We start from the raw sequence: 10,767 nt of genomic DNA on the forward strand, positions 1-10,767 counted from the left end.
TGCAGTTAATATTTCTCTAATAGAGGAAGGTTAAAAAATAAAGTGATAGGAAAATATATGGGAAAAATACATGTAATAGAATGACGTACATATGCTTATGAAAAGACATGTATAAGAATGTTTATAGCAACACTGTGAAAAATGCCTCCAATTTGAAAAACAAAGAAATGTTCATTAATAGAAGGATAAATAAATTGTAATATACAGTATTTATAGAATAGGATACTATACATCAATGAGAATGAATAAGCCACACTACAGGCAATAACATGGATGGATTTTTAAAATCTACTGTTGAGTAAAAAACCCAGACACAAGTGAAGACATATGCTATGATGCCATTCATATAAAATTCAAAATCAGGTGAGCCTAGTCTATGGTGTTAGAAGTAGGAGAATAGGTCAGGTGCGGTGGTTCATGCCTGTAATCCCACTGCTTTGGGAGGTGGAGGCAGAAGGATCATCTGAGACTAGGAATTTCAGGCCAGCCTGGGCAACACAAGACCCCATGTCTGGAAAAAAAAAACAAAAACTGGGCATAGTGGCTGCACATCTATCATTCTAGCTCCTTAGAGGCTGAAGTGAGAGGATCCCTTGAGCCCAGGAGTGAGTTATGATCGCACACCACTGCATTCCAGCTTGGACAACAGAGGGAGACTTTGTCTGTAAAAGGAAGCAAAAACAAAACCCCAAAGCTTTGTCCCAGCTCCTTATGAGAGGGTGGTAGTAGTAAAACAAAAGGCTTCAGGAGGTGAAGCTTTTTGTCCCTTTTTTGAAAGATTTGATGCTTTCTTTGTCCTTTTTTTTTTTTTTTTTTAAGAGCCAAGAACTCTGGAAGAAGAAGAAGAAGAAGGAGAAGGAGAAGGAGAAGATAAAAAAGAATCCTCATCATTAATGCAAGTAGAAGGAAACTCTTCACCAAGGAATTGATCACATCACGAAAGGTGAAATCATTACGGAATTGATTGCTTAAATATATAATTTGAATCTGGATTTAAAAATAATAAATGAAGTTTTTTCTTTAAAAAAAAAGAAAAGAAAGTCCATTGGTTAAATTCAGCTTGAATCCTTTGCCACTACATCAAGAGCTAACAGTTCAACAATTGATCTCACAACCTCCCACCTCATTTCCTTTCTCAGTCCAGGTAACAGGAAATTTTTTTTTTTTTTTCCAAACACTTTCTCAGTTTCCCCAGTGGTCACCTTTGAAAAGCGAAAAATGTGTGAAAACAGGCAACGCTGAATACAAACCACTTAATTCAGCCTCCGCTCCTGTGAGAGCCTGGGGGAAAGGGAAAGAAGAGTGGAGGAGGAAGGGGCGGGAGGTGCGGCGGGGGCACAGGTGACGCTCCTCCCGCCTCCCAAGCAGAGCTCCAGGCGCACATCCGCAGTCAGCCACCTCGCGTGCGCCTCCAGGAGCGAGGATGGAGAGGCTGGTGAGCGGGACCCGGGCTTGGGAAGGAGGGCTCAGGGTGGGCGATGTCGAGCCGGTGGCCCTGGGGCGGGGGGCGAGTGGTAGACGCGGAGCTTCGGCTCTCGCCACAATCCGGTCCGGCGACTTTATCAGTGGTGTTGATGGCAGCGCTTTTCTCTAAGCGCTTTACCTTGCTGAGTAGCGGATTTTGCCTCAAAGGGTGGTTTACAGCCCGCTGCTGGCGTCCGGATTCTCCATTCCAATTCCCTGAAAAATAGATGCACCAGGCCGGGGCTCCGGGGGCGCTTGATCCGCGCTGGCGAGGCTGGCGCATCCTCCGGGCAGGCTCGGCTCGGCTCACTGGCTCCAGCTCCCAAAGCTGGGGAGGCACAGCCTATTTTAAAATGCCTCCAAAAGGGAATGAGAAATGCTGTATTGATTCCATGTTGGCACCAAAAGCCGTGGCGGAGATACAGATTTTCAGGCTCGCGGGAGAGCTCCAGCGTCTCTTTGTTAGCCCCTTTCTCCCTCCTAGCCCTTGCCTGGGGGAAGCCATGAAGGATCCGTTAAAGCTGAAGCTACACTTGAGAGAGCTGAAATGCTGCTCTGTGATCATGATGCTTTGAAGGGTTAACCCCGGGTATCTAGAGAAACAGACATTTTGTTTATTCGGAACCAGCTTACAAGACAAAAAACGGAGAAGGTTTTCATATACCCTACTGGTATATGAAATCCAAATACAATGGTATTGGTATAAAAATCCAAATACAATGAATGCCTCAAGACAATTTTTTCATGTATGGTTTGTTGGCAAGACCACATAGCCAATGATTTCACTGTCTTTCTTAACAAAGGAGAATGGTGGTCTGTGAGCTACGCTCTACTGCAAGCTAGATGCTGTTAATCTTCTTTATAATTATCCTTCTAAAAATGAATTATTACCTGGTTTTACACATAAACAGGCAGAAAGGCTAATATTTCCAAGTCCTTGTGACTACATGTGCGGTCATGTGGATTTGGACGTAGAAACTTGCTGAGGAAGAGGCATGAATGGGGTAATGTAGCTGCCAGATGGGCAGCTGTCTGGTAAGACCCAGGTTTTTGTGAACCCTGGACTGCATGGCAAGGGTTATAAGTGGGCTTCTTCGTTTTCAGGACTGTAGTTCCCCCTATATTATTTGATCAATTAATATTTTTTGGCTATCTAACACGTATTGGCATTTACTATAACCTAGGCTCTATACGAAGTGCTTTAATTGCCTAATTCTCATAATAACTCTGAGATAAGAACAACATTTATTTAGTGCTTATTTGTACTGGCAGTATTCTAGGAGCTTTATATACTGCTTCATTTAGTCTTTTTAACCATTAGCTTGGTACTGTTACTCTTCCGGAGTCTCAGAGAGGTAAAATGATTTGTTTTGCTCACAAATGTAGTATTTATTTTAGCCCAGGTCACCTCCCTGTAAATATATAAATACTGTTGTTTTCAGATTGGTCATCTTTTCAGTTATTCTGCATGAACTCGAGGAAAAAAAAACTGTAAAATAAAAATACGTATCTATTTAAGAGTAAGGCTTTCCTTCTGATTTCCTTTGCCTCAATCACTGTGTTTTTGTTTCTTAACATTGCTGGCTCCCAGTCCACGATATGTGGTTTGGTATGTATCGCTTTCTCTCTTGTCCTAAAACAGAGATTTTTCTCTATGAGAGCTTGTGCATTCTGCATTCTTCATCATGGCCTCTGCTGGAGCCTGGATTTCTACGTCAGAGAGAAGCCTAATGGTTGAAAAAAATATCACGTAGAAATGGAATGCCAGTATCTGTCTCCACCATTGCCTTAGCTGAAAATAAAACAAAATATGTTGGGTGGGCACTGGCAATGGAGCCTGGGGAAACATTTGGCCTGATTTTTTCTGACTTTCCTAGATAATTACATAGGATGGAACAGTCTCAGTAATACTGAGAAAATTGTCGAGTTATCTCTGCTCACTTCAAACCAAAGCCTTTGTGAGTATAATGCCCAGAGCAGTGAATGCGCAGGGTGAGCAGGTCTTTGTAGACTGTGAGTATGTGTTCAGGCAGCTGAATCATCTTGGATTTCTCAAAGAGCAGTAACTATGTTATTAGTCTTAGACCTGTGAAGACAGGAAGAGAAGTCACAAGGAAGGCATAGCATGCTTATGGTATGCTTGGGTATCGAATAATAAAATATATCCGCGAAGAATAATTTGTCCTAATGGCACCTTCAGATGATATAATCTTGAATTCTCTGTAGCCTTAGAGATGTAAAGAAAAAGCAACTTACATCACAAAGATCAGTATCACTGTGTACTATGATGCCACTGCATGGGGTCTAGGATGAGAGTCTAAGTGACTGGTTCTCTCTAGCTGAAGACAAGAAGACACTCAGGTGTGTGGTGGCACTTGGGATAGGCCATGGGGAGGTGAAACATCATTCCTTCCAAGACATTTATCCTGAAAGATCCATCACAGGAACACGATAGTGATGGAGACTCCCTGTCTCTGGCAATTAGAGTGAGTGCTGAAGAAGAACCCTTTTCCAGCATGCCAGTCCCTAACATGATGCTGGCTCTTCACCCAGACGATGACAGCTCTGGTGCTCAACACACACAAGCACCTCCAGGGTACAAGTTGTCCCCAAGAGAGCTGAGACAATATTGGCTCCAATTTTTATCGTCTGATTGATCTCCAACCACAGACCCTGACCAGGACAATTGAGGGCCCTCTCCCTATAGCTCCACTCCTAGGAAAGACCACCATTAATGATTACCAGGTAATTTTCTACCCCTACCCATGAAGGGACTTGGTTAGTAACTTCTCTTGCTAGAGGAAAAATGAAGCTTATTATATAAGATTAATGTTTGTGAAACACCTGTTATTTGGAATTGGTTTGGTACTTCCTTTTGAAATTTCCCTCATTAAGTTTAGGTCATGGCTGTTTCATAAGGAAAGAAAAGGGCATGATTGACCAGAATTAAAATTAACAAATCCATTGAGTAGGAGGATATTAGAATTGAGTGGCGCCTGTTGGACAGGAAAAGGAAGAGAAATCCTTGTGGTAGGTAAAGAAGGAGATATTTAGATCCTTGAGAGCTCTGTTCCCCCACCCGCTGCTCCTAAGCCCACAGGAAGAAGGCTATCAGAAGACAATAAAAATCCCAGAGAAATTGAAAGGCAAACAGAAAGACACAGCTTGGAGTGATAAGGAAAATGAATTCCAGCAGGGAAGTCATTGAATCTAAAAGGAATGGCAAAAACAGGGCTTAGTTAAGGCAAACACTGAGAATGAGGGGATGGGATTCCCACAGGTGGAATACCACCCTTTAACAATCATCTTGACTCTAAAGCAAGATCATTTAAGTGATTATGGTCCAATAGTCTAGAAATAAGCTTCAAATTATAGTAGCAACAGATGGGGCTAACCAGGAGCCGATAAGAACACATAAGTTGAGAAAGGGATGCCCATGATGGGTTTATTAAGGAAAAAGTGGTCAGGACATCCCACTAAGGCAACAGGATTCAGTAGATATTGAGGTTCTTGGGGCCAATGAGACAGGCGCACAGACACTACTCCTTTATGGAAGATTGTGAGCATACTGCTAAATACCATGAAAGAATACACAGAGCCAAATAAGAGACTGCTTCTAGTGAAGCAAGCAGCCAATGTCCCAACCTCAGGAATTTAACTCAGTCTGAGAAAGAATAGTAGTTTCAAAATTGTCAAGTCTGCTTTAGTATTATATTTTTTTTTCACTGACAAGAGAGAATGAAAGATTGATAGCTGGGAGAGTGGCGGCAGGTGAGGGGTGTTGGCAGGTAGTGAGCATGCTGGAAATAGCGTCTCAGGGTGTGGGGTATATGGTGGGTATATTTGGGACGTAGTTGTCTTCTCTCAAACTGGAAAGCAGATGGGTGTGTTCAGACAAGATCTGGAAGCTGTGGCGTGGGGGACAAAGGGAGATAGGACCCCTTTGGCCCTGGAGGAAGAGGCATGAATTTTTTTGGAGCACTAAAAGTTCCAAAAGACCTAAACAGAAAGTGCTTCAGAAGAGGAGGATCTGTATAGCAAGATGACTGTAATCAGGCTCATAAAAGTAAGACCTTACATAAACACTAGTGGGGGGAAGACATTTCATGTAGGAGGAATGGCTCAAGCAAAAATACCAAGGCGGGAAATTGCGTGGTGCATTTAGAAGTAGAAAAGGCTAGCTGGCAGGGAGCGGATGCATAGGAAGGCAATGGAAATGAAATTGCAAGAATGAAAATAGGCTAAGAACTTTGAACAATTTTCTCTAGATAGCTAGGAGCTGTAGAAGAGGATGGCATCTTGTGCAAAGAGGAATTTAAGGAAAATTAATCTGTTGATAGTGTGTAAATACATTAGCTGGATAGTAAACTAAGTTAGGGACTATATCTGCCTTATCCACCATTGTCTCCAAAGCACCTACCATAGTGCCTGGCATGAAGTCAGACTCAATAGAGATGATTAATAATAGAATAAATGAAAGAAGTACAGTTGTCCCTTGGAATCCATGGGGGCTTTGTTCCAAGACCCTCACAGATACCAGTTGGTGGATGGTGCAAGTCCCGTATATGAAATGCTGTAATATTTGCATATAACCTATGCATATCTTCCCATATTTATAAACTCATCTCTTAATTATTTATAATTCCTAATACAATATAGATTCTATATAAATAGTTCTTATGCTGTATTATTTAGGCAATAATGACAAGAATCTGTATATGTTCAGTGCAGATGCTTTTTTAAAAAATATATTTTTCATCTGTGGTTACCCTGAATCCATGGATACACAACCCACAGATACAGTGGGCCAACTACACTGGCAAAAGTTCAGTTCCAATAGAAGACAAGACTACTGCACAAAACACCCAGTGTTATGAGCTGAGAGTAGGGTGGTAAGGAACAGACACTTCACATGCGAGAATCTAATGTGCATAGTGACTAATGACATCTCTAAGTAGGGGAAAAAATGAAGCATCCTGGATGACTTGAGTGCCTGGGAGATAAAAGTCCAAAAGAGTAGCTGTTTTTCGGTAAAATGATGATTAATTTGATGTTATTCATAAATTTAATTATTCATCATTCGTTCATTTTTTTATTCAACTGACAGCATCTTAGAAGAAAAGATAAAAGAACTAATGTAGGAAATAGCTTGGTATTTTCAAGTAATTGAAAGAATGGTGAAATGGAGCTTGGAGTGCAAGATGGAAAGTACAGTGACATGAGATTGGGTAGCATGTTTGTAGGTGCTGAGCTGCAGGTAATGACAGATGGGGTCATGCTTTATTACTAGCAGAGCTTCTAGACAATGACTCAAAGGCTTTCAGAGATTCCTTGGCTCTGTGGACACCTGTTTAAATGCTTTTTAAATACAGCTTCAAAATTGAATTTAACATGTTGTTGCAGGGCAATGAAGCAGGGACTGCTGTGTGAATATCTTTGGTCATTCATCACAACAATGATTTTGTCACAGCAATAACAATGTACTTTTGTGATGATGTGTCAATTTTTTTTTTTTTTTTTTTTTTTTTTTTTTTTTTTGAGACGGAGTCTCACTTTGTTGCTCAGGCTGAAGTGAAGTGCAGTAGCGTGATCTCTGCTCACTGCAACCTCCACCTCCTGGGTTCACGCCATTCTCCTGCCTCAGACTCCTGAGTAGCTGGGACTACAGGCACCCGCCACCACACCCGGCTACTTTTTTGTATTTTTAGTAGAGACGGGGTTTCAGTGTGTTAGCCAGGATGGTCTCCATCTCCTGACCTCATGATCCACCTGCCTTGACCTCCGAAAGTGCTGGCATTACAGGTGTGAGCCACCGCGCCCAGCCATGTCAAAATTTTTAAACCAACAAAACTTTATACATAGGGGAGGCAAGATGGTGTGGTAATTATGGTTATGAACTCTGAAACCAGACTGCCTGGGCTTAAACCCCTTCTCTGTCACTTCATAGCTGTGTGACCTTGGGCAAGTTACTTAACTTCTCTCTGCCTCATATTCTTTATTTTGAAAATGATGATAATAATAGTGCTTCCTATGTAGATTTATATGAAATATTGGATGAAATACTTTGTCTCAAGTGCTAAGAACAGTGTCTAGTACATAATAAATGTTCAATAAATGTTAGTATTAGTGGTTTAGTAACCTTATGCAAAATATAAGTTGGAGTATTATTTTAATGTATCATCTAGTGTGGTTTTTTATTCCAGTACTTTATTTTTGTCCTCTGGTCTTTCAAATCAGACAGTTAAGCATCCATTGCCTTACAGGAGGAATACTAAGCAGAAAATAAATTTTAGTTTCAAAAGCCAAAATTTTGCAATACCAAGAGTCTTGGCATTCCAGTTTCAAATCACTAAATGCTAAAAGACCAAGGATATAATGTTCATGCTAGAAAGGGTTGATTGGATGAACGCAGCATGATGGAGGAACCAGCTTTTCTGGTTCAGGGAGATAAATATTTTCTAGGCTGGGACAGCAAAATGGGACTGATTGATGTCTATGCTCAGATACCAGTTTGCATTCCCAAAATAAGGCCCTGGGCCCAGGCCCCAGACAAGGGAAGTTCAGGACACTGGAAAATAGAAACTGCAAGTAGTTGTTGAGATCCAAGAAAAAAATAATACCTGTGTCTCACAGTCCCCTAAAGAGACTGTAGGAAGCAGCATGCTTGTCCATCATGGCAAGTGAACAGTAAAACATGTTCAATGGGAATTTAGGCAGAAAGCCTTGTAGAATTTCCTTTCATCCAGCACAAGGGGAACCCAGGGACAGCCTGGAAGAAGATGAGCGAGCACCAGCTCATCTTGTGAGCAATAATTGCACAAACTAATGACAGTGATGACTTGAGGGGAACACAGCCATTTTAGCAAATGCTAGCATAATAGACAGTTGTAATTAGTGATTAGTAAGTAGTCCTGTCTTATAGCTTGGCATTTTGTGAACCCCCAGGAATGTAGATGCAATGCTGGAGATTGGGACAATTATGAGGTGTTGTGGTGGTGAGAGAATGAATTGACAGAGATTATGCGACATTGATTGGAAGTAAATTCTTACCTCTAGTTGGAATAGTAACATGAAATAAAAATAAAGTTCAGTTAAAAACAGATAAAAGTTATATTTTTTACTCATTTCTATTATGAAAAATAGAAATATAGGAAAAAGTTACATTTCTTGCCTTTGCCCCTTAGTATGAGCATACATACAGGCCAAATGAAAGGATCCATGGCACTATTGCAGAGAAAAGTTCAACTGCCTCTATCCTGACTTACCGTTTTATAGAAGGGTGATGCCCAGAATAACATTCTCTTAAATACTCTCATGATTTGTAAGAAGGTCAAGGATTTCTGCCCAGACACAGGAACATAAGGCAATGAAGGAAAAAATTAAAGCCAGTGCTGGTTTTTAAAACATGCAGTTTATGTATAAGACTTGCAGAATTAAAATCAACCTCAACAAAATTCAAGGCAGTCAAATAATGTTCCTGAAAAGTGGTTACTTGCTGAGTTACATTTTAAATATTAACAGCTGTGGATTTTTTGGGAAGTGGACGCTATCAAACATTTGTATTCTCAGCATTTTCTGTATTTATTTAAGGCAGTTTGTAAGTGATCCTATGTCTTTGAGACCTTGCTCTTGATAATGGTGGCTTTAGGAGCAAGGCCCCAAATTGCCAGGGATTGCTATTGTGTTGGAGCCACGCTGCTGCTTTTCCCTCCTCATATCTTGAGCATGCTTTGTTATTTCCTCCATTTATAACCTCTAGTTCTGCTCCCACAATACCAAAGTTCTCTGGGGGGTAAAAACTTAGCTACACCATTCCCTGAAATAGCGATTAGCTTGAAGCTTCCTTGGCTTTGTCCGAATCCAAACCCCCATTTCTGTACTTTGCTTTCTGTCTTCAGGTGATCAGGATGCCCTTCTGTCATCTGTCTACCTACAGCCTGGTTTGGGGCATGGCAGCAGTGGTGCTGTGCGCAGCACAAGGTAAAGAAGCTCAGTTCCCCTGCTTGGAGCCCAGCAGACACAATTTCTGGGGTGAAGACATTTAGCCACTATTGTTTGTACTGTGCTGGTTCCATTTGTCTGCATGAATTATTTAAACATGTAATCTTTCTGCTTTCCACATTTTTGTTTTCAATGTCGAAGCACACTTTGATATTTAGAAGCCATTTCCATAGTAGATGAAACAGACTTATGAAAAAGATCCTCTATTTTAAAATGTCATTTTCCACTTACTGAACTGAATTACAAAAAAGTGTTTTTAGAGATATAGGAATGCTTGAATTCAATCTTTTTGGAAAGTAATCTGGCAGTAAACCTTAAAATTGGGTGTGTTACCTTTTGACAGAAAAATGTAGAAAACAATGAAATATAGAAGTTATATAGGCTCATATTACCTGTTGTATAACAAATTTGGCTGTGCCATCTATTTATCTACCAAAGTTCCTAGCTCTTCCTCCTCGGTTCCTCGGGAGACCACACTCACTTTATGACTGGCCTTTTCATCACTTGCAGTGTGATGTTGCTCAGCATCAGCCTCCGCAGATGTGGGTGATGCTGGTGATGCTGGTGAAGATCAGGTGGGCTTCATGCCCATCTCCAACTCTGGTCCACAACGTTCATCACAGGACTTATCAACTGACCAGAGGAATCTAAATTAGATTCCATAGAAGTAGCAAAGAATTGTGAACTTCCTCTAAATGATTTCTTCCATAATCAAAAAGAAAAAGAACTCATCTAAGAGTTGAACTGTAGCTTTGAGTCCCCTTTCACTCTGCCTTCTAAAAGTAATAATTTCTTCAAATCTCTGGTCTGCAAAATCTCAACAAACTTTGAAGAAACCTCAATCCTAGCAACAGATAGTTTCCCAGAACTTTTCATATCTTCCAAGAGTACACATCATTTAGTTTTGAATTATGCAATACTCAGGGGTCCAGCCTGTATTTGTTATACCCATCTTTCATTCCCTGATATTGTTGGGGAGTTGTTTGTTTGCTCAGTCTTCTTTTTTTTTTCTACTTATACTTGGCAACATTTTATCCATATTATCAGTCTTTAAAAACAAGTTTGGATGCTTTTGATCAAGTTTACATTTTGTGTAACATTTATTAGTTAGTGTCTTTATCTTTATTAATTCACTGAGATATTTGAAAGGGAGGGTAGGAGGTTTGGAAGTAAATGTATTCATTTTTCAATATCTCTTCTTTTCTATTAAATGTTGCTAGAATTAAATATGTTTCTCTGAGAACTGTCTCCTTCCTTCCTTCCTTCCTTCCTTCCTTCCTTCCTTCCTTCCTTCCTTCCTTC

General features: G+C 40.6%; 1 protein-coding gene across 10 annotated transcripts in view; it reads left to right on the top strand.

Moving 5' to 3' along the window:
* The first annotated feature begins 1,182 nt into the window (after nt 1-1,182).
* CD200 (CD200 molecule) overlaps nt 1,183-10,767 on the top strand; it is a 31,619-nt gene continuing 22,034 nt past the window's right edge. For 2 of the 10 annotated variants that reach the window (XM_023213106.2, XM_023213072.2), the window contains exons 1-2: nt 1,183-1,435; nt 9,363-9,444. Coding sequence is in view for 4 of the 10 variants with exons in the window: in XM_023213072.2 (XP_023068840.1) it covers nt 1,424-1,435; nt 9,363-9,444 (94 nt within the window). In the remaining 6 variants the exon portion in view is untranslated. The remainder of the gene's footprint in view (nt 1,436-9,362; nt 9,445-10,767) is intronic. The other 8 variants (XM_023213089.3, XM_023213079.2, XM_023213101.2 and 5 more) reach the window with 5 other exon arrangements.

Source organism: Piliocolobus tephrosceles, chromosome 2, assembly GCF_002776525.5.
Source record: "Piliocolobus tephrosceles isolate RC106 chromosome 2, ASM277652v3, whole genome shotgun sequence".
NCBI classification, from domain to species: domain Eukaryota; kingdom Metazoa; phylum Chordata; class Mammalia; order Primates; family Cercopithecidae; genus Piliocolobus; species Piliocolobus tephrosceles.